Genomic DNA, 24,797 nt, shown 5'->3' with positions numbered 1-24,797 from the left:
CACTGGTGTCCAAATCAATGTGGTCAAGATGTTACCCTGCAGAGCAAAAATGTAGCTCACCTCCACAGAATGAGAGTCATGTGTAGATGTCATTTCTAAATTCCACTGGTTTCCTCTTGAGCAATATTTGTTTAATCCAGATCACCGTGCTCTTTCTCTGTCAATTTAGGGTTGCCCACCTTAGACACACAAAAAACAAATAGAGTACAGGATTCTTCTTGCTAATGTTCATCTTAACTATTCTAGTTTAGTAAATATGTACTGAGGATCTACAGTATACAAATTCAGTGTGTTGCTTAATTGGAGGTGAATACATGCATTGCAACTATCCATAAGAGGCTAAATGGTAAGGAAGATGTATGTATTTTTGAATGAGTCACCAAAGGAAGCTATTTCCTAGGAAGTATCTCCTCCTAGGAAGTATCACTAGCAGCGATAATAATGCCATTGCAGAGGACATATTTCAGGTTCTTATATTTTTGCTTGTCTATCAAAGAAATTAAAATGTAGTGACCCAACTATCTGCCCTTATCCTAGCAGAGGGAGTAACAAGTATAGTTAAAACAGAACAAAACAAAACAAAATGGTTAATGTCTAGTGTGGTGAAGCAGTTATGCATCCTCTGTGGTTAGAAAAGTAATGATCCTATAACGAAAGTTTCATTGTTGTTGCTGCTATTTATCTGTTTTATAGATCCTTGGTTTGGGTCACATATTACTCTGCAAGAACAAAGCAAAATGGAACCATCTGCTCATTTTTCTTCCGATTTTTTTTTTCTTGTTTCTTGTTGTTGATTCTGGAAGATGAAGACTGTCTTCTGAAAATAAGACAGTGCTATCTTCTGAATACAGTCAGTGGTAAAGCTACGAGTAGAAGACATCATTTATGTTTTCCAGTATTAAAGGAGCTGTCACATGGAAAAAAAGGCAGTGGTATTCTGAATATTTCTATAAGGTCAGAATTAGGATAAGAGATAGGAAATCTAGGGAGGACATTTTCTTCTTAATAGTATGGACTTTTAGCCAGTGAGAGATACACATCATAGCCTGGGATTCTCTGATATATGAATAAACTCATCACTGGAAGTGTCTATAAAAAGTCTCTGTGCCCCATCTCACAGGAGTGCTGTAAAAGCAATGATGTCTGACTTCCTTACAACACTAATTGTCTCTTATGTCTATGATTCCATGATTTCATTATCTACCTGTCCAATTAGCATGGCTTGCACTTAGACAAATCACAACTGGTTAAGAGAATTGGGAACTTTGGTGAATTAGATGTCACCATGAAAGACCAAGATCTGACCACAAGACCAAATTTAGGTTGTGTTGATAGCCACATACTATAAGAAAGGGTAAAAAATGAATGCCTAAGGCAAACACTGAATTAATTGGGAGGAGGGGAGAATTTCATAAACAGTTTTAAGAAATAATAGGAGTCAGTTTTGGAGCCAATTTGATGATGATTCTAAGTGTAGGAGACAGAGAAGAGAAAGGAGCACTATTTGTGTGCCCATGAAACCTACCCTTGGTACTGAGTAAGAGGAATATTAATCATAATGAAAGACCGAGTGACAAAAACCAAATGCTTAGGGACTTAAAAAGAGGGAGAAATCATACTCAGTCTTAGGGATCAACAAACAGTTCATGGAAAAGAGTCTGGGAATTACTTTAAAAAACCCCCAGGGAGGGTGACTCAGTGGGTTAAGCCTCTGCCTTCCCCTTGGGTCATGATCCCGGGGTCCTGGGATTGAGCCCCACATTGGGCTCTCTGCCCAGTGGGGAGTCTGCTTCCCCCTCTCTCTCTGCCTGCCTCTCTGCCTACTTGTGATCTCTCTCTCTGTCAAAAAACAAAAACAAAAACAAACAAACAAAAAACCAAGGGGTTAGCAGAATGTTGGCTGGTAAGATCTAAAGGACAAGGATGAAAAGAAAAGGTAAAGTTAGAGAATAAGAAAATTGAAGAAAGGAAATTTAAGAGGCTATGAAGGAGAAAGGTGAAGAAAACAACAGAGGAAGTAAAAGAGTATTCATGGTTTTTAGTAGATTGAGGAGAGACAGTAACCCCACCCCCTACTGATTAAACATAACTATGGTGGCTGGGGAAGGGGAATGAGATGGGGAAAACTTGTGGTTTGAACAAAATGCTTTTATGACACATTTAGTAAAATATGCCCAAGGGGATATTGAACCATTCTGAGGATAAATAGGGCAATGGATTCAAATGTATCAGAGGAACTCTGACAGTAGAAGGCCCCCTCCCCCACTCTGATAATTGTTGTAAAGACGAGAATCTAACCTCTCATTCATCAGCACTGCATGATTCCTGACTGGAGACAAGCCAATTCTATGTATTCAATGAATAAACAAAAAAACCCAAATTATAGTACATTTAACCTGCAAAAGCATGAGGCATTCTGTTATCTCCTTTCTACCTCTTACTAACCCCATTTTAAGATGAGGACACTGAATTTTAGAAAGGGTAAGTAACTCAATTATGGTCACTCGACTCGTAAGCAGTAGAGATGTGATTAGAACACAGGACCTTTGGTTTCATAAACCACCGTCTCAACCAGAATACTTTTCTCCCTGTATCTTAGTAAGACCTGCTGTTTTGACTAACACAGACTATGTTCTCAGCTGCTTCTGTGGAGGATGGAGCACAGATAATGTCAGTGAGCTGACAAGTTATCACCGTGATAGTGTTGTTTGCTCTGTGCTCTGACATGACCAGAATCTGGAAGAGAAAACAGGTGTCATTGACTTGGAGATGCAGTCTCAGGCCGCTGCTTCCTAACAGAATTGTCAAGATTACCTTCCTTTCTCCGGCATGCTGTGTGCACAGCCATCGGGAAGCAGGTCATTTTGTCCACCTGGGGAGGGACTGGGCAACTGGGCTTGAGAAGCAACAAATGGAAGGAGTTGCTAAGGCCACAGAGGGGTTTCTTGTACAGTTAAAACCTGTCATCTGTGCAGCCACTTGAATCTACATTTATCTTCCAGATCCAAAGGGAAGGAACTCACACATACTCTATTATTTAAAAAAAAAAAAAAAAATTATAGAATACACATTTTAAAAATAAAAAAAAAATAAATTTAGTAAAGTGAAAGCCCCATAACCAGATGCCCAGAGTCCTCAGCTGCTCACTCGATAGGGGAAAGTCTCTAGTCTCTCCCCTACTCCATGCAAGCCTGCTTGCCTCAGGAAGGTTCTTCTCTGCACTTTTATGTCCTGTGTATTCTATTTGTCCTCTGCACCATGTCATCAGGCCAGAGTCTTTGTGTTGTAGAAAAAGGGGCATTAGTGGTGGTAAAAAGAGTCTTGGGTTTTAGTGCCAACTCCAGCACTGAAGAACTGTAATACCTCAAAAATTAAGGAATTTTTAAACTGCTTAGGATTTAGAGTATAGGATGCCTTGGGGCAATTTCAGCTCTATAATTCCAATTCTCTTCTGACTCAATATAAGAACTTTTGATAAAAAGGGGTCATTTTATAGAGGACTGTTTAGTTAGTGTGTGCCTACAAAAAGTAGTCGTTGACAGAGTTGTTGTGGAATGATATGTAATGACTTGGTGGCTTAAAGATGACCCTAAAGTCTATTGAAATCCTAAATTCTTTTGTTTTTAGCATATTCCATATCCTTTTAGTTCTGGTAGCCCATATGATGCCCTTGATTCTTCTAAGAGGCCAGACTACTCCATTGGTAATTATGACTAAGTACATATTTATTAAGTACATTTTCTATCCTAGCAGGTTATGGACTATATTACTACATAATCTTTAATCTGCATAAGAACCTTCTGAAGGAGATGGTATTATCCTCTTTATCTTGAGGAGGAAACTGGGGTTTGAGAGGCAGAGTTATTTGTCCAAATAAGAGGTGAGCCTGACTTCATTTAGTACCAGTTGCCACAGGAATAAATCACTGTTTTTTGAGCACTTATTATGTGCTACTCACTGTGTTTTTGATGAAGGGGGAATCACAAAAATAAATTGGAGAGATGAATGCTTGCTTTTATGTTATAGAAATTTCTCTCTGGATAGAGTATGAAGGATAGAAGTCTGAAGGTAGAAAAATCATTTAGGGGATAAATGCACTAAGAGCCCTGGATTAAGGCACTGGCCATGAAAATGGAGAGGAAAATGTCAGTATACAATAATAAAAAGATGGAAATGGAATGGCTTATCAGTTAGATTTAAGGATATAGGATATAGAGGCAGAGGAACCTGCCTAGATCACTGGGAATACTGGTGCCATTAGCCAAGATGGAACATTTGTCAAAGAAAAATAATAAATTTGACCACAAGTTTGAAGTGCTTGGGGACATTTCAGAGAAACTGCCCAGGAGAGACTTGTACATGTGATTCTGGGCTTAAACCGAGAGATGATCTTTGAAGACATCAATAGGGGCTTATGAGAATTCTAATGATGACTAAAGCTTGGACATAAATATGAATATATAAGGAAAAAATGTCAAATAAGAATAGAAGTAAAGGTCAGAATCCATGGGCACATAGTTATGGGAAAAGTGAGTGAAGAGTAATATTTTTAAGATACTGAATATATCCAAATACTCAGAAACAGTAATCAAAAAGAGGTTAGAAAAATCGGGAAAGAAGAAGGTACCAAATCAGACGAGAAGTTTAAAGAAGAAAGTAGTCAATTTGTCAAATATTGCAGACGCTGAAAGATCACTGCAAGCACCTACTGGGTTTGGCAGCAAGGGTCATATTTACCTTTGAAAACTATTTTAGGAGAATGGATAAGGGGGGAACAGAATCCAGATTGTGAATGTTAATGTGCCAATCAGAAGGGATTAAATCAGCACATAAACCTCTGATACCTTTTTTTTTTAAGTTGAAGTATAGTTGAAACACAATGTTACATTAGTTCCAGGTGTACAACAGAAATTCAACAATTCTATATGCTTTGCTCAGCACAAGTGTAGCTACAGCCCTTCACCACACAATGCCAGTACAGTACCATTGAATACATTCCCTATTCTGTACCTTTCACCCCCATGACTGATTCATTCCCTCACTGAAAACCTGTACGTTAACTTTCTTTTACCTATTTTGCTTATCCACCCTCTTCCCTCTGGTAGCCACTAGTTTATTTTCTGTGTTTACGGGTTTGTTTCTTTTCTTTTTTTCTTTTAGATTCCACATATACGTGAAATCACATCGTATTTGTCTTTCTATTAGATTTATTTCACTTAGCATAATACCTTCTAGTTCATCCATGGTGTTGCAAATGGCCAGATTTCATTCATTCTTTTTTTATTGCTGAGTTATATTATGAGCAATAATTGTGTGTGTACCCCACAGTATGTTTATACATTCATCTATCAGTGGACATTTAGGTTGCTTTCATATCTTGACTATTATAAATAACACTGCAGTAAACCTCTAGGGGTATATATGTCTTTTTGAATTCATGTTTTTGTTTTCTTTGGGTAAATACCCAGTAGTAGAATTACTGGATCATATAGTATTTACACCATTCATTTTTTCAAGGACCCTCCATACTGCTTTCCACAGTGGCTGTACCAATTTATATTCCCACCAAGAGTACATGAGGGTTCCTTTTGCTCCACACCCCCACCAATGCTTGTCATTTTTGTCTTTTTGATACTAGCCATTCTGACAGGTGTGAAGTGATCTCCTTGTACTTTTGGTTTTTACTTCCCTGATGATTAGTGATGTTGAGCATCTTTTCATGTGTCTGTTGGCCATTTGTATGTCTTCATTAGAGAAATGCCTATTCAGGTCCTCTACCCATTTTTATTTTTATTTTATTTTATTTTTTAATTTTATTTATTTAGTTGACAGAGATCACAAGTAGGCAGAGAGGCAGGCAGAGACAGAGGGGGAAGCCCTGATGTGGGGCTTGATCCCAGGACCCTGAGATCATGACCTGAGCCAAAGGCAGAGACTTTAACCCACTGAGCCACCCAGGCGCCCCTCCTCTACCCATTTTTAATCAGATTATTTGTTTTTTGGGTGTTGATTTGTGTAAATTCTTCATGTATTTTGAATATTAACCCCTTACTGAATATTTCATTTGTAAATATCCTCTCCCATCTAGTAGGGTGCTTTAAGACTGTGCATCCTTCTTCCATTTTCATGCATTACCCCCATTCTCCATCTTTTTAACCTTGTACAAGGGCTTTCCTAAATAATCTACAGTTAGTGGTGAACAAATGATGGATGGAAGAAAGTAGCTAGAACTGGATTCTTAAAACAGGTGACTTGAATATTTTCCTTGGAAAAAAGGGACTATAAGAAATGCTTAAAATATAGAACAGAGGAAGGTACAACTTGTGCTGCATGACTGAAACAGACATTGAAGAGGAAAGAGCCCAGATGGAAGTGTTGGACCTGACAGAATCAATAACCTATCTTCATTTGAGATTGGGAGAGTAAGAAAATGTAGCTAATGACACAGGTGAGCTTCTAGGTGCTAGCCTTGAATGTTTTACTCATTATTTTTGGATGCTTTTATTTTCTCATTGAGGTGAAGTAAGAGGGCAAGAACATCTGCTGAAAATGAGAAGTGAAGATTTTGAAGAACTAAATGAGGAATAGGAAAGGGCACAAGCTAATAATAAATAAAATGATTGACAAGGGCACTGATGGCTCTGCAAAAATTGAAAACTAAATTTATAGTAGTGCCAGTAAGCACAGGCTTATAAATTTTTCAAAAAAATGCCCAGCTCCCTAGAACATTGGTTCAGTTTTATATTCTGCAGACCCCAGAGTTAGAACTTGTAGCAAACTTACTTTGTTCAGGTTCTTTCTTTGCAAGGCCTTCCTTTTCTGAATACAATCCAAAAGGTACATGTGTTGGCCATAAACTTGGAGGAACCCTGATACCACCTCTGGCTTTTCTTTGGACCACATCAGTGTCATCTACCACTGTGATCCCTAAATTCCATTTAAGAAAGAATCATGATGCAGCCTTTTGATTGTTTGTTTTGTTTTGTTTTTGTTTTGTTTAGAGATCCTCCAGTACACCTATCTTATAGAGATAGTATACATATATACATATAAAATAGGGCACTTATGGGACTCAAAACCTTTGGCAGTTCAAATGAGATTTGGGCTTATGAGCTCTCCAGTTAATTTATGGAGAGTTTTTGCTGTAGTAGTTGGTTTCTTCCTCCTTTGTTGCCTTTCTATCCCTTTATTCAGCCAACCATCCAAGGAAGATACACAAAAGATTGTTATTGAGCTTGTTTCATGTGCAAAACACTAAGGTGTTGCTGGGAAAGCAATGTTCCTTAAGCTCATGGTCTTATAGTCTGCAGGGGATCCAGATATTACACAGATATACAATTTATTGCTTAATTAAAATTGTTATATATGTCACAAATATAATACATAAGTTCCTTCTATTTTTACCTAATACAAATTTATTAATGTAATAAATTTTGAAATATTTTTTGATACTTAACTTCTCCAAATGGCAAAAAATTTACTCTTTATTCATAAAGTGTAATTTAATATACATCAAATAGACACATTTATTAGCGCAAATATATGAATATATCCTAAGGCATGGACATACATATATGTATACTTACATATTTATATATATTCTGACATATATATTTCATATACTGCCTAACTTTATTGATTTATAATTTTAACAAGATATTTTAAAAGTAGTCCTTAGGAGAAAAATTCAAAGAAGCCAGATATTGCTATTAGCAAAATATTTAGCATTCAGCTTCTCTTTTTTCCCTTCATAGCAACTACTGGCTGCCATGGCAACCTTTCCCCCCAGCATACCAGGGCTTCTTGGATGAAAAGCACAAGGCCTTGGAGATTTCAAATGTCTCTTGTACAAAGTCTAAACCCTTTACCCTAGAGCCATTACCATCCTGTGCCTCAGAAGGACTGGCTACACCATTTAATTTATTATGTCCTGCTTTTCTCTCCATTCAATCAATATCTCTTTAGCAGGAGAGAGAAAACCTTTTACATTTCTTTGCACAGAGTAGGAACTCAAGAAATAGGCTTTTAAAAATTACTTAATTGACAGGTTTCAAACAAATTTCATATGAATCTACATAAATTAGGCATTTAAGCTCACTACATTTCTCCTGATAGTGCTATTCATTCTCTCCTTCCTCCTTTCTTCTAAACCACATTAACTACTGATGAGCCCACAAAAGTACCATTATCACCTCTGCCTTAGGCCATTATTAGTCCTTCCATCTGAGACTATTTCCAGTCCCCTGCCACCCCCCCTCCCGCCAACCTGCATAATTCTTGCTTATCATTTAGGTCTCCTACAAAGATATCCTCCCTGAGGAAACCCAGAACCACTAATAAGGGTATGGGCACTACTTATAAATGTCACCATAGTGCTCTGTGCTGGCCCCTGTCATGGCACTGATTATAGTGATTTGGAATTTTCTTTTTATTTTCCTATTGCCCTGACAACTAGCTCCTTTATTTATCATAACCCCAGCACTGTATTACTATGGCCGCGCATCCAGTAGTGTCATTCTAAGTGCTGGCCACTGTGCTGGGTCCAGGTACAGCACTGAACAAGAATGACAGATTCCTGCTATAATAAAGCTTACATTGTACTGAAGGAAGTCAGAAAATAAGCAGAGGAATAAATTAGTAAAATGATTTCAGAGAGTAATTGAGTGCCAAGAAAGAAATAAGGCAGAACAATGGTACAGAATCACTGGCAATGTGCAGAATATTTTCTGGAGAATAGTTACACAAGGTGTCTCAGTGGAAATAATATTTAAGCTGTGGCATGACTGATGAGAAGAAAACAGCCACAAAAAATGGCAGGAGGAGCACATTTCAGGCAGAGGAAATGTGCAAATACTCAAAGGCTAGAATATTGCAGTGGGCATGTAAGGAAGTATGTCTCAAGGCAGGCTGAATCATGTCCCAAAGGGGTAGGGATTGCTGAAGGACTTCTACTGGAACCAGCACTGTGCTGACATTCACTTAAGTCCTGCTGCCCCCTCCCCACTTCAGCAGATCTACCCTTCCCAGTTACATTTGCCTCATTCCTTGGGCTAGAAGTCCCCTCCCTCAGAAGACTGGCACAAACCTTGACAATACGTCTCCCCACTTGTGCATTTTGAACAGCCTGGGCCCCAAGAATGACAGGTCCTGAGATAGCCCAGGTGCACCTTGTTGTTACAATTGCACACCCTACCATTTTTTGCTTGCTTTTCAGAAGTGCCCAGGTCAGGCCCAGTCCCAGTGGTGACTGCAGGTCTCATTTTGCAAGCAGACCTGCACACATCTTGGATCCCTGCTGGGGTGGGGATCAGAGTTTTAACAAACTCTGCCCATAAGAGCAGGGTATATGTAACACACAATGGAGACACCCCCTGAAGCACCAGGTTCTGGTGAACAGGAACACTGCATTATAAGGAATTAGCAGACTTCTTCATAAGGCCATTATTTTCAAGAGCAGGAGACATAGCTGACTTTCCCAACACAAAGAGAGTTAGACAAAATGAGGAGACAGAGGAATATGTTCCAAACAAAAGAACAGAACAAAACCACAGCAAGAGAGCAAAATAAAACAGAGATAAGTAATATGTCTGATAAAGAATCAAAAGTAATGATCATAAAGATACTCATTCAACTTGAGAAAAGAGTGGAAGACATTAGTGAGACCCTTAACAAAGAGATAAGAACCAACGGGAGATGAAGAGTACAATAAATTAAATTAAAAATTCACTAGATGGAATACATAGCAGGCTAGAGGGAGCAGAGGAGCAAATCAGCAACTTGGAAGACAAAGTAAAGGAAAGTAATGATGCTAAGCATTAAGAGGAAAAAAATATGCCAAATAATTATGCCAAAAATTATGCCAAATAAGAATAGACTTAGGGAACTCAGTGACTCCATCAAACATAATAACAGTCACATTATAGGGATACCCAAAGGAGAAGAGAGAAAAAAGTAGGCAGAACATTTATAAGAAGAAATAATAGCTGAAAAGTTCCCTAATTGGGGAGGGGGGGGTGATATCCAGATTCAGGAAGCACAGAGAATCCCCCAACAAAATCAACTCAAGGAGGCGCACACCAAGACACACAGTAATTAAAATGGCAAAAAATACTGATGAAGAGAGAATTTTAAAAGCAGCAAAAGAAGACCATTATATATAAGGGAAATCCAATATGGCTAACAACTGATTTTTCAGCAAAAAATCTGCAGGCCAGAAAAGAGGAACATGATATATTCAAAGTGATAAAAGGAAAAATCTGCAACCAAGAATACTCTATCCAGTAAGGCTATCATTCAAATTAGAAAGAGGGCTAGAGTTTCTCAAAGAAATGAAAGGTAAAGGGGTTCATGACCACTAAACCAGCAATGTTAAAGGGGACATACTGAGCATAAAACAAAGACCACAAATAGGAATAAGAAAAGTGGAAAACACAAAAGCAGTAAAAGTAAGCATATCTGTAAAAATTAGTCAAGGGATTCATAGAATGAAAGGACATAAAATATGATACCATATGCTTAAATCATGACAGGGAGAGAAGTAAAGAATGGGTTGAAACTTAAGTGACCATCAACTTAATACAGATTGCTATGTGCAAAACATGTTATATACAAACCTAATGACAACCAGAACTCGAAAGATATGAATCCAAGTATATCACTAAAGAAAACCAACAAACCTTGAAAGAGAGCAAGAAAAGGTCATAGAAGAACTATACCATAAAACAAGTACCAAAATGGCAATACACAGCAATAATTACTTTGCGATGTACACCCAAAAATAATATAATGATGTATATTGACTAACAAATTAAAAAAAAAAACTTAAAAAAATATAAAATAAAAACTTTAAAGGTATAAAATAAAAGGTGGGGGGGGGGGACTGTGTGGCTCAAGAAATTAGCAGCTGCCTTTAGCTCAGGTCATGATCCCAGGGTCCTGGGATCGAGCTCCACATCAAGCCCCTGGCTCAGCAGGGAGCATGCTTCTCCCTTGCTTGCCATTCCCCCTGCTTGTGCTTACTTTCTCTCTCTCTCTCACTCAATGTCAAACAAATAAATAAAATCTTTAAGAAAAAAAAAAAGGAGGGGGAAACATAATTACTTTGAATGTATTAGCCCAAATGCTCCAATCAAAAGATAAAAGGTGACAGAATGGATTAAAAATAAAGACCCATCTATATGCTATCTACAAGAGACTCACTTCAGAACTAAAGCCACCGGTATACTGAAAGTGAGGGGATGGAGAAACATCTGTCATGCAAACAGACGTCAAAAGAAAGCTGGGGACAATCATCGGACAAAATAGACTATAACAGACAAAGAAAGACACTATGTAAGAGTAAAGGGGATAATCCAATAAGACAACATACAATTATAAATATTTATATTCCCAACATGGAAGCACCCAAATACTTAAAACAGCTAATGACAAACATAAAGGAACTGATAGCAATACAATAATGGTAGGTGACTTTAATACCCATTTATATTGATTGTCAGATATCCAAACAAGAAATGAACCAGAAAACACTGGCCTTGAATGACACATGGGATCAGATAGATTTAACAGACTTATTCAAACATTCCATCCTAAAACAACAGGATACACATTCAATTGCACAGAGAACATTCTCCAGAATAGATCACATAATCGATTAGGCTGAAAAATAATTCTTAACAAATTAAAAAAAGACTGAAGTCATACCATCCATCATCCATCTTTTCTGATCACAACACTATGATCCTAAAAATCCTCCATAAGAAAAAATTGGGATACAGCACAAATACATGGATGTTAAAAATATGCTACTCAACAAAGAATGGGTCAATCTGGAAATAAAAATTGGATATCAAAAAATACATGAAGACAAATGAAAATAAAATAACAATCCACAATCTTTAGGATGCAGCAAAAGCAGTTCTAAGAGGAAAGTTTAAATGACCACCTCAAGAAGCAGAAAAATCTCACACAACTTAATCTGATACCAAAAGAAGCTGGCAAAAGAACAACAAAAAATCTAAAACTTAGCAGAAGGAATGACACAGTAAAGATTAGAGTAGAAATAAATGACAAACCGAAACAAACAAATAAAACAATAGAACACATCAATGAAACCAGGACGTGTTTCTTGGAAAAGATCAACAAAATTGATAAAGCTCTAGCCAGACTCCTCAAACAACAAACAAACAAACAAAAAAACCAGAGAGGACTCAGAAAAAACCACAAATGAAAGAGGAGAGAGGTAGCAACAAACACCAGAGAAATACAACTGCTTAAGAGAATATTATAAAAAGTTTATGACAATAAATTGAACAACCTAGAAGAAATGGATTAAATTCCTAGAAACATATAACCTACCAAAACGAAAACAGGAAGAAATAGAAAATTTGAATAAACGATTACCAGCAATCGTAATCAAAATACTCCCAACAAACAGAAGTCCATGACCAGACGGCTTCACAGGGGGAATTCTACCAAACATCTCAAGAAGACTTAATACCTATTCTTCTCAAACTATTCCAAAAAATAGAAGAAGAAGGAAAATTTCCAAATCTATTCTATGAGGCCAGCATTATTCTGATACCAAAACCAGATAAAGGCACCACTAAAAAAGAACTACATCAACTATGATGAACATCAATGTAGAAATCCTCAACAAAATACTAGCAAACTAAATCTAAAAATACATTTAAAAAGTCACTCATCATGATTAAGTCAGATTATTCCTGGGATACAATGTGTGGTTCAATATTTGCATATAAACCAACATGATATGTCAATAAAAGAAAGACAAAAACCCTATGGTCATTTCAATAGATACAAAAAAGGCATTTGACAGAATAAAACATCCAACCATGATAAAAAAAAAAAAAAATCCCTCAAAATTGTAGGTTTAGGGAGAACATACCTCCACACAATAAAGGCCACACATGAAAAACCAATAGCTAACAACATACAACATACAGCTTTTCCCGTAAGGTTAGAAAAAAGACAAGGGTGTCCACTCTCACTACTTTCATTCAGCTTCATACTGGAATTCCTAACCACACCAATTAAACAACAAAAAGAAATAAATGTATCCAAATTGGTAAAGAAGTAAAACTTCCACATTTTGCAGATGACATGATATTGTATATAGAAAACCTGAAAGACTCAACCAAAAAACTACTAGAACAGATAAATGAATTTGGTAAACTTGCAGGATACAAAATCAGTGTACTGATATCTTATGCATTTCTGTATACTAATAATGAATCAACAGAAAGAGAAAATAAGAGAGCAATTGCATTTATAGTAGCACCAAAAATAATAAAGTGTACCTAGAAATAAACTTAACCAAAGAGGTGAAAGACCTTACTCTGCAACTATAAAACACTGATGGAAAAAACTGAAGACAACACAAAGAAATGAAAAGGCATTCCATGCTCATGGATTGGAATAACAAATATTTTTAAAATAACTATACTACCCAAAGCAATCTACATTTTTAATGCAATCCTTATCAAAATACCAACAGCATTTTTCACAAGAACAAACAAGCCTAAATTTATATGAAACCATAAAAGCCTGGAGTAGGCAAAAGCAAACTTGAGAAAGAACAAAACTGGAGGCATTACAATTCCAAATTTCTAGTTATATTACAAAGCTATAGTAATCAAAATAGTAAAGTACTGGCACAAAAAGAGACATATAGATCAATGGAACAGAATAGAAAGCCCAGAAATAAACACACAATTATACGGCCAATTAATCTTTACAAAGGAAGCAAGAATATGCAATGAGAAAGTCTTTTCAACAAATGGTGTTGGGGAAAACCAGACAGCAATATGCGAAAGAATGAAACTGGACCACTTTCTTATACTGTACACAAAAACAAACTAAAAATGAATTAAAGACCTAAATCTGAGACTTTATACCATAAAAATCCTAGAAGAGAACACAGGCAGGAATTTCTCTGACACTGGCCGCAGCAACATTTTTCTAGATAGGTCTCCTGAGGTGTGAGAAATTAAAGCAAAAATAAACAATTGGGAGTACATTAAAATAAAAAACTTCTGCATAGCAAAGGAAACAGCCAAGAAAACTAAAAGACAACCTACTGAATGAGAGAAGATATTTATAAATGACATATCTGATAAAGAAATAGGATCTATATGAAAAACTGATGCAACTGAACACCCAAAAAACAAATGATCCAATTAAAAATGGGGAGAAGACATAAACAGACATTTCTCCAAAGAAGATATCTGATGGTCAGCAGGCACATGAAAAGATGCTCAACATCACTCATCATCAGGGAAATGCATATTAAAACTACAATGAGGTATCACCTCACACCTGTCAGATGGCTTAAAAAAAAAAAAAAACCATCAGGAAACAACAAATGTTGATAAGGATGTGGAGAAAAGGAACCCTTGGGCACTGTTGATGGAAATGCAAACTGGTGCAGCCACTGTGGAAAACAGTATGGAGGTTCCTCAAAAAACTAAAAATAGAACTACCCTATAATCCAATAATCACACTACTAGATATTGACCCAGAGGATACAAAAACACTGATTTGAAGGGATATATGCACCCCTATGTTTATTGCAACATTATTTCCCATAGCCAAACTGTGGAAGCAGCCCAAGTGTCCATCAATACACAGATGGATAAAGAAGCAGTTGTGTGTGTATGTGTGTGTACATACATACAATGGAATATTATTCAGCCATAAAAAGAACTAAATCTAAAAAAAAAAAAAAATTAAATCTCACCATTTGCAGCAACAGGTATGGAGCCAGAGAGTATAATGCTAAGCCAAATATATCAAATACCATACGATTTCACTCATATGTGGAATTTAAGAAACAAAACATTCAAAGGGAAGTAAGAGATAAACCAAGAAACAGACTTATAATTATGGAAAATAACTAATGGTTATCAGAGGTGAGGTGGGTGAGGGGATGGATGAAATAGATGAATTAAGAGTACACCTGATGAGAAATGAGTAATGTACAGAACTGTTGAGTCACTATATTGTGTACCTGAAATTAGTATAACATTGTACACTGGAATGAAAATTAAAAATAAAAAGAATGAGTTTCTCATATGTCAGTGACTCCAGCTGAGGATTGGAAATTCTTGCCAGTGCTTCGCTCTGTTTTGGTTTTCCCTGCAAGTAGTTTATGCACTTAGCTTTAAATGGAAGATATGTGTAAAAAAAGGAATAACTTGTAGGGGTAACTGGGTGGCAGAGTCAGTTAAGCATCTGACTCTTGGTTTCAGCTCATGTCATGATCTCATAGTCATGAGATTCAGACCCACACCAGGCTCCACACACAGCTCAGAATCTGCTTGGGATTCTCTCTCCTTCTCCCTCTACCCCTCCCACTGGTGCTTGCTCTTTTTCTCTAAAATAAATAAATCTTTAAAAAGAATAACTTGCAGATTAAAAAAGCAAACAAATCTAAAACACTTTCATTGGAGCTTGTCAAGGAAATCGGCAAGGCTACTCATATTGTTAAAACTGATCAAAATCAATTACACAACTAAATAAAATGAAAATTGAACAATCTAAGTTTGGGCAACTTTTCCTTCTTATTTTCTTATTAACAAATAAAATGTTTTGGTCCCAAAACTGATTCCTGTTACCTTGATGATGTCGGCTCTATAATGAAAATAACTATCTTTATGGGTAAGAATCAAGTGAAACACAGGAAAGCATTAAAAAACATAAACAAGTCCCAAAGAGTTTATTCTGTATCCTGAATGTTTAACAGCACCTAGTAGACTGAATCATAAAGATATTACACTTGCAAAGCTTCTCTTGGAAGAGCCAGACTCATCTTTCTGCCAATCTCTCCTCATTCAAAGTTAGCAAATATAGCAAAGCAGCATCAGACTTTCCTTCTATGCTACTAAGAATTATAGAGGTTACTAGACGACCACCATTACCCTGAGTACCTTTACAACAAAGACCAATGAACCTCCTGAAGTTAGCAGATTGTTGGGACTGGAACTCTAATTGACCAGCATGCTTGCCACTTCCCACCAGCAGCTGGGCCAGGACGAGAACAGGCTGTGCTTGCCATCATGCCCCAGGGGTCTCTTCAACCCCCCATGCAGCTGTGGCTGTGCTCTAATGCCTCCTCGGGCAGATGGGAGATGGCATTTCAGGGAGTACCTGGCACATTACACAGTGATCTTCCTCGGTGAAAAAGGTCACATCTATTAAAAAGATGACTCCCCTGGGTCATTGAAAATTTCTATTGTATAAAACATTTTTCTTTAATCCCTTTTTTTCTGCCAATACTTTCTAAGGCCTGCAGGTGGCACATTTAATCACAAAGTCCCCATCCTTGCAATTGAGGGGCAATTGGATCTGTATTAATTGGTCCTTCCCTGACCCCCAAATAATCTTTCTACAATATTATTTTTCCCTTTGTTTTTAAAATTTTCTTTTTCTCTAAACGCAATGTAAAATGTTCTGTGCCATTGGTTTGTAATTTAAGAATAATCCCAAATTATAAAACCTCAGATCAGAATAATCAATTACACATATGTGGAATACTGGCAGAGGGAACTGGAAAGACTCCAGAGAAACAGCAAGGATTGGAAACAATTCTTGATGGAAGAGAATAGAACTTGATGGTTGTTTTACTTAATTAGGGATGTGACCTGGAGCCATTTGCTTAACCATTTTTGGACCTGAAACTCCTGATTTGGGGGAAAAAAAAATTCCCGTCTAATACTGTGCTTCTTTCTTAGCAGCTACTGTATGGCATGGATGAATATTTTTCATTTAAAAATACTTAATTTTACTTAAACTTTGGATAGCTAAGATATAATATATTGGATGAATATGTTACATACCCCGGTTTTAAAGCCTAATATAGAAACTGTTACTTCTTGTTATGTTACTCTGATTCTGAACCACTCAGAACCATTAGTGGACTAAAATTATTCCCAGAGATACTGTTGAAATATTTATAACCTTTGAACAGACCAAAATTATTAAGCATAAGCCCAGAATCCATAAAAATTAATTTTTTGAACTTTTTTTTTTATTACATGTTTGGACTCAAGTTCTTGCATTGAATATATAGTATATTGATCCCAACATCCAATGTAGGGATGACAAATTATGGTTTGTCAACATCGGTGTGAGGTAAAATTTATTGAAACATGGGAATTTTAAAGTATGCTTTTACTTTAATATTTTTCTTAAAAAATAAAAACTTTTGGTGATTGATCTAGTAAGAGTTCTCCAGGAGTTATAGAAGAGATCAGGTATTTTACTAAGTTTAATTTCCTTTTGGATTTTATTATAACGAATGTGAAAATTACTGAGTTGTAACATGGAATTAATATTCTGATAATGAGTCTAAGAATATATACAACTACATTCCATGCTTTGAAATAGAGGGATTTACCAAAGCAATGAGGAGCTACAGAGTTAAAAATACTTCATCTTGCTACAGTAAGAAGCAGTTATGTCATCTATTATTTGCTTATATGACTTCAGTATGAATCTTTGGATGGAATTTTTCTAATTTTTTTCATATTAAGATTATTACATTGGAATTTTAACTGAATTTTGAAGTTTCCAATAATGTGTAATACATTTTTATAATTAGGAAACATTTCATAAACATGTTTGTATAAAGAGATTTTTCAAATGTGTAAGAAAGAAATATACGATTAAAGACTTCAACCCCCTTCTACTTCTTTTCTTTTCAAAGAAAAATTACCTTCCTGTGCTGGTAGAAGTAATCTCCATACTTCAAGGATAATCCAAAATGATGATGACTCAGTGTCAGAGCACCACTAAATGGATCTTCACTTCCAAACCTTGATTTAGAATGCTACCCAATAGTATATCAAGCTCCCATATATTTCATCATCATCTTGTTTTAGATTCCCCACTGCATTGTATTGGTCTTTCTAGCCCTTAACTAATACCCCACTAGCTAGACTGCTATACATATACAGAGAACTGTAGTAGGATGATTCCAATGCCATTGTCACTGGTTTTCTCTCTACCTCCTCCTTACTGGAATTATTTCTTTCCTGTCTTTACCTTTATTCTTTCCTATGAATTTTACTATCTCTGTATAACAATCTATGTTTCAAAAGATTTCAGGATTTGAATGTACTTTTTATTGAAATTACACATTATTTTGAGATGATTTGTAATCTTTATGGTATTGAACCTTCCCGCTAGAAACCTAAGTCCATAATGTTATCTGATTTCAGAAATCTAAAATACAAAATTTTTAATGTATTTTGCAAAATATGACCAGACCTGATTCATTTTGTGGCAAGCGATGATCTGATGTGATTTGAGACTTTACATATCCTATTTACAGTGAGTGTTGAAACATTTAGGTATAGAAATACTACTGAACTTGAGGAAATGGTGATGCTCCAAATTCAGAGGGGTTACTTCCAATTATATAGTACATCTGTTTTTTCCATTGATGCACCATATACAAAAAGTACACAAATTATAAGTATACAATTTGTAAATTATCCCACAGTGAACCCACCTGAAACCACTATAGATCAAAGAAGATAACAAAAAGCACCCAGAAGATGCCCTTGTGTTTACTCCCAAAGGACATATTGACTTTTAAAACTAGTTTTCTTGTGTTTCAACTTTCTAAAAGTATAATTGTGTAACATATTACTATAACAAGGAGAACAATTAGACATTGGGTATATGGGAAATATCTGTACTATCTTTGCCACATTTCTAGCAATCTAAAATTATCCTAGCTTATTAAAAATGTTTCACAGAAAAAAAAAAATGTTTCATAGGTCTAATTTCTGTCACTAAACACTACTATGTTTGTGAGATTTACCTAAGTTGCATATAACAATATTTGATTAATTTGCATTGAACAATATTCCATTCTATTCATATTCAACAAATTATCAAATTCACTTATTTGTATTGCTTTTAGTTTTTGGTAATCTGTGATAATACTGATAGGAACTATTTTGTACAAGTCTTTTGGTACTTATATCCACACATATTTGTCAGAGAAGGCTTAGGTTATAGAGACTTAATTGTAGAAAAGTCTTAATTACATATTTAATTCCTGTCTTAGATATAAAATAACAAATATAAAAAATATATAAATAAATAAAATAAATAAAAATAAAAATAAATAAATAAATAAAAATATAAAAAAAATAATAAAGATTTTCTATTTCTTCTTGTGTAAAGTTCTGGTAAGTTTTGTTTTCGGAATTTGCCCTTCATCTAACTTGTCAGACTTCTTGACACCAATATCATATTCCCTAATTACCTTTTTTAGATTGTAGGACCTGTACTTATGTCTACTTGTCATTCTTGATATAGTTTATTTGTACCCTTTCCCACCTTTAACCTTTACCCTTTAACCTTGTCTTGCCTGGGCTCTATCAATTTAACATCTTCACATTTAGTGTTCTCCACTGCATGATTATTTTCTATTTCATTTATTTCTGTCTTTATCATTCTTTCTGTCTGCTTTTTTTGGTCTAACTTGCTGATTTCTGGGGTAACTTTGAGGTTGATACATTGGTCATGAAATTTGAGTGTTTCTACTTTGATTCTTTAAAGCAAGTTTTAAAGCTTAGCATGAAGTCAATCTATAAATGCTTCAGGTTCATTTGAAGAAAATGTGAATTTTTCAGTTGTTGGGCATAGCCATCTTATCTATATAAATTAGATAAAATGTGTTTTGTTCAAATCTTCTACCCCCTTCTTGACTTATCTACGTATTCTTTCAATTGATGTGAAAGAATGGTTAAAATTTCTCACTGTGATTCTGGATTTTAGTTCTGTTAGCTTATTAAATGAGGCTATTATTTTTGGTACATACAAATGTGTATCATCATGATAGAGTCCTCTTTTTAAGTAACTTTTAACTATCTACTTTGTCTGATACTGTATCAGTATAATGCTTTTTTGTATTAATTTCCATTCAAATTTCACTCTTTCTATATTCTTATATGAAAGGTGTTTCAACTACAAGTGTTTAAAAAATTGGTCTCACAATGTTTGTCTTTTTTTAACTGGATAGTGTGCTGCACTTACATGTAAATGGTTTTGGTAGATTCTATTTCTTCACAATACTTTGTGAGCTGAGTACACATCCTGCTTCATTGACTTAAGGTTTCTCCATTTGTCTTTTGACCTTTGAGATGTAGGTAAAATTATCTCTGCCTCTTGTCCACTGCTCTGTCATGGGAACATGCTATCCCAGATAAGATGGGTTCTTTGAACCTGAGTCTCAGAATAAGATTAGGAGGGACAAACCAAATCCCAGCTAAGAGCCTGAAGCTGAACTGACACAGTCTGCCCTCAAGTTGCTGATAAGCAGTAAGAGCAGGAAATACTTCTTCAAGCCATAGGGATTCTGAGGCTATTTGTGTGCGTGTATGTGTATGTGTGTGTGTATTGTAATGAAAGGTGATTAATCTAGGAAATCGTACTAGAAATGTGGTGTTGCTATAAAAAACACCAAATATAAGTCCATTACTTCTGAGTTGGGAAAATTGTTACAGGAGACTGAAAAATAAATGGCAACACATGGTATACAGGGTCAAAATATTTGGTAAGACTGTCACCTGTGATTCCTTGGAAATCAGACAAGTTAATAAATGTATGACTTTGCTGGTAAGACAGAATCTTAATAACTTTAGCTTCTTGCTGATATCTGCATTTCTTTAGTCACTAAAAGACAAAAATGAGCTCAAAAAAGAACTGGTGTGTTTGCCAGCAGGAATGAAAGCCCTTAGTGAAGTTTTTAAAGACGAGAAAGGACCTGGCTTTGAAATCAGAGGTCTTTTTATATCCCAGCTCAAACATTTATTACGGCATGGTGTATCAGTTAAGAACACGTGGTTTCTGTTTTCGTTACAAACAACCCCAAAATGTCATCAGCTTTCAGATGATGTTTAAGCTTTAAACTGACGAATGTTAACAAAATTCTTTAGTTATGCCTGGGGAATATGCGTACCCTGGTGAATTGGGTGCTCTACTCTCCATCGTCCTGGTCACAGACACTCAGGGGTACAGGCTGATGGAGTCTCCAGTTCACCATACACTTTCATTTGGCAGGAAAAAGGAACATAGAAATACATACACATGTGAGTGACTTCAATAAATTGATCAGTATGGATGAGGAGGCTATCGGAACATATCGAGTCAAAGAAGCCTTATTCCTGCTTTCTTCAAGCCGGTGTGAATAATCTAGTAGAGCTAATGGGAATGCTAAAGTTTGAGCAGGATTATTAGCACCCAGTACAGTGTCATATAATCTCCTGTTTAAATATTTGTGCATCACTTATATCTGTAACTTAATTCATACTTTCTAAATCTAGGTGCTTTTATTAATCATCCTTTCTCCTTTAGTGGTGACTCAAGTACCAGGCACTGTAGTGGACATTAAAGAGATGTTAAGGAATAGTTCCTGACCTCAGTTGGTTTATCATCCCTAGAGGATCCATTGCAATAACATGCACCACAGCCTGGTTTCGTGCCACAAAACTTGGGTAGCGCTCTAACCGTGCTCTGAAGGGCTTAGCTACAGACATAATGGTGGTGTTTAGCTTTTGTTTTTTGTCAGAAGATCATTTCTCAAGTTCATGGCAACTTCATTCTGGCTTATGCTTAACTTAAAGCTCTGGACTACATTTAACAACAATAGTTATAAAGCTTTCAATATTTATTCAGCAACATTATCTGTAAAAGGTACATCAGATACATTAACAAAAAGCCTTGGAAGTAGGTGTCATTATTCTAGATTACAAATGAGAAAACTGAGGCCAAAAAGGTTAAGAAAGTTACCCAAGTTTGCGAAACTCAAAAGTGGGAGAGCTGAAACTTAGAAACCAAGCAGTTTTACTCTAAAGCCATGGTTTTGACCAGTGTGCCAGGTTACTTTTTTTGAAGTCTGGAGAATTGATTTTTAATTAGTTCTTATCAGGTGCCTTTTTAGAGCTCCTGATTTCTCATTTGTCCATCAAGTTTAGAAATTCTAGAAATTTTCCTTTATACCAAATTCTCATTAGTATAACAAATTCCATTTTATATATACATTTACATGTATATATATAAAAATAATATGCCCACAGTCCTGATAGAGAACATTGTTTTTGACTTAAGCATCTTTCCCTTTCTCTCTTTTTACTATCATTTACTTTTCCTTTAGGTCTCTACAGAAGAAGGCTTGAGTCTGGCCAGGGAATATAACTGTGCTTTTTTTGAGACCTCTGCGGCCCTCAGATTCTGCATTGATGATGCCTTTCACGGTCTAGTGAGGGAAATCCGCAAGAAGGAGTCCATGCCATCCTTGATGGAAAAGAAACTGAAGAGAAAAGACAGCCTGTGGAAGAAGTTAAAAAGCTCACTGAAGAAGAAGAAAGAAAACATGACATGATATCCTTGCTTCTAACTCCCTTATTCTCTCTCTGAATTTTATCAGTCGGACAATTCCAGATGTTGCATTCTGCTTCAGTATTTTCTGTCTCTCTCCCCCTTTCTCTTTAAATATCTGCCTATAGGTAAAAGCGAGATCTGCATAACTGTACCTCTTGAGATAGTTTTGTTTTGCCCTTAACAGTTGGATGGATTTTGTCAATCAGCTGGATATGCTGTTTAAGTTTTTACAATATATTACTAAATAAAATTGACATTCCAATTGCCTCATTTCCCTTTAAAGAGTCTAGCTTCATTTGGTATGCTGTCTGGTTATAGAGGAAATTCAAAATTGCAGACAGAATGATAAAAGGCTCAGGGGATCTGCCTTTGCCTGATAAGCCTCTGATTGTTTGCATTTCAGGAATCTCAGTAAATAATGAAGAAGCTCAAGAAACAATTCAGAGCTGGAGTCTGCAGCCCTGTCTTTCCTTAACTGTAAAAGTCTTGGTGCTTTTTTGTGAAGATAAACCTTAGAAGAATTATTAATAATAGGAACCAATTGTGGATCATTGGAGGGCTGAAAGGAAATATCCCCATATTTGCAGTGCTCTGCCCTGTTAGGCTTTGGCAAAATTATCACAGTGACGTCTCTGAGCTGTGGCAAAAGGACATTGTCTTTGTAGCAGGCAGAGGGATGCTAATAGGAATTTGGTGGCTCTGATATTCACAAAAAGATAACCTGCTTCCTTTCAGTGGGAATCCCTCCTAGGATTACTTCACCTACATTGGGACCAACCACCTGTAGGGCAAGAAGCTTGTTGATCCAGAGATCCTATATTCTCCTTATGTTGCTCTAATTTCCCATCTCTTCCTACTAAAACCATGAAACACCCCCAGTTAGAGCGCTCTTTTTCTTCTTTGTTTACAAAAGATCATCATGAGAAATGAAATTGTCTATTCACTCATTGATCCCACTGTGATTGGGTTTTTTTCAAATTCATGCTTAGAAAGCACCTTACCTGAACAGTTCTGAATGTTTAACAGACAAAGTATTAAATAATAAACAGTTAAATATGAGATGGAATCCATCCAACCAGTCTTCATGGGTTGGGGACAGTTTTTATCACAAATCAGAGAAAAAAAGAAAAAAGGGCATAATTATCATGCAATGTGTAAACACGTATTCTTTTATTCACAATGCCCCTAGAACTTGTTAATCTCTGAAAATGCAGGAATGATTCAAGGTAGTTTAACATATAGCTGGAAAACTCACTTGTCTGAAGAACAGTGGGATTATACATTATGAGATGAGAGGACACATTTTACATAGTAACATAGATACAACTGGAAGGAATTAAGAGATCATAGATTTTCAACAGATGGACTAAAATTTCAGCCTTTTGGCATAGTGTACTTGTGGGTCCTTTTATTGCTTGGAACCAGGGCCTTTGTCAAAACCACAGGAACTTCATTGCTCCTGCTCCTAGGCACTAGGCATGCAATTAAATGCTGCCAGGTCTCTCCCTTTTGAGTTTTCTCAACCCCCATATTCTATGGTGTAGGACACAAAGTAATCAGTTTTTCCCATTCTATAGCCTCCTGCAACCAAATCCACTTCATCTTTTCATTCTCAGGCATTCCTAATTAGGGGAAAAACCAAATTTTAAAAAGAACCCATGAAGATGATACAAAGATATTCTTACAGTTACAGAACTGGTCTTTACTTCCTCCTGTCCTTGGTTCTGAATATTTAATACTCTGTTTTTGTCCTGTTAAAAGGGAGTTAGTGTATTCTTTTCTTCCTGGAGCCCCTGACCTTCCCGAACCTTTCCATGTTGAGAACACTCTGTGAATACTAGATTCCATCAGAGTCTTCTGCTTGCTAGAAGATTCAATCTAGGAAACATAGTACTTGGCACTTAGTTTTATATGGTGGAACTACATCGTTGAAAACCCGATGAGTGCCCAATCTATGAATACTAATAGTGTTTCGTTCTTTTCCTAACACAACTCAGTCTTTGTAAATTTTATTACTGTAAGCTCCACTGCCTTTGCCTCTAGAGTTTGTATCTCTTTTTTGTTCTTCTCTTTCTTTACACTCCCTTGTGCTAATAAATAATTTATATATTTTAGAAACTTTTAGTGAGGTTAGGATTGGGTAACACTTGCCAACTCCTACCATTTCACTCTACAGAAGGAGGGAGGTCTATAATTTATCACCTGAGGGCTGCATGGATGTGAGATAGTTATTAAAGACAGAGATTAAGGCAGACTTCAAGCACTGTTTTTAGACCAGTCTTCCTTCTGGAAGACAGGGCAGAAGGAAATATTCCAGAAGAATAAAACCTAAATATTTCTGCCCAGGGGCTACTGCTTCCCTCTCTTGGCATAAAGCCAAA

The 24,797-nt window shown here is 36.1% G+C and overlaps 1 protein-coding gene across 1 annotated transcript in view; it reads left to right on the top strand.

Annotated features, from left to right (window-relative positions):
• LOC111142616 (Ras like without CAAX 2) overlaps window positions 1-22,592 on the top strand; it is a 387,413-nt gene extending 364,821 nt beyond the window's left edge. Inside the window, exon 5 of the mRNA XM_022495923.1 lies at window positions 22,190-22,592. Within this exon, the coding sequence (XP_022351631.1) occupies window positions 22,190-22,417 (228 nt within the window). The 3' untranslated portion in view covers window positions 22,418-22,592. The remainder of the gene's footprint in view (window positions 1-22,189) is intronic.
• Window positions 22,593-24,797: the final 2,205 nt, after the last annotated feature.

This window comes from Enhydra lutris, unplaced genomic scaffold (assembly GCF_002288905.1).
Source record: "Enhydra lutris kenyoni isolate GAN:26980312 unplaced genomic scaffold, ASM228890v2 scaffoldscaffold8, whole genome shotgun sequence".
NCBI lineage: Eukaryota > Metazoa > Chordata > Mammalia > Carnivora > Mustelidae > Enhydra > Enhydra lutris.
This window is presented reverse-complemented; position numbering and strand designations above follow the sequence as displayed.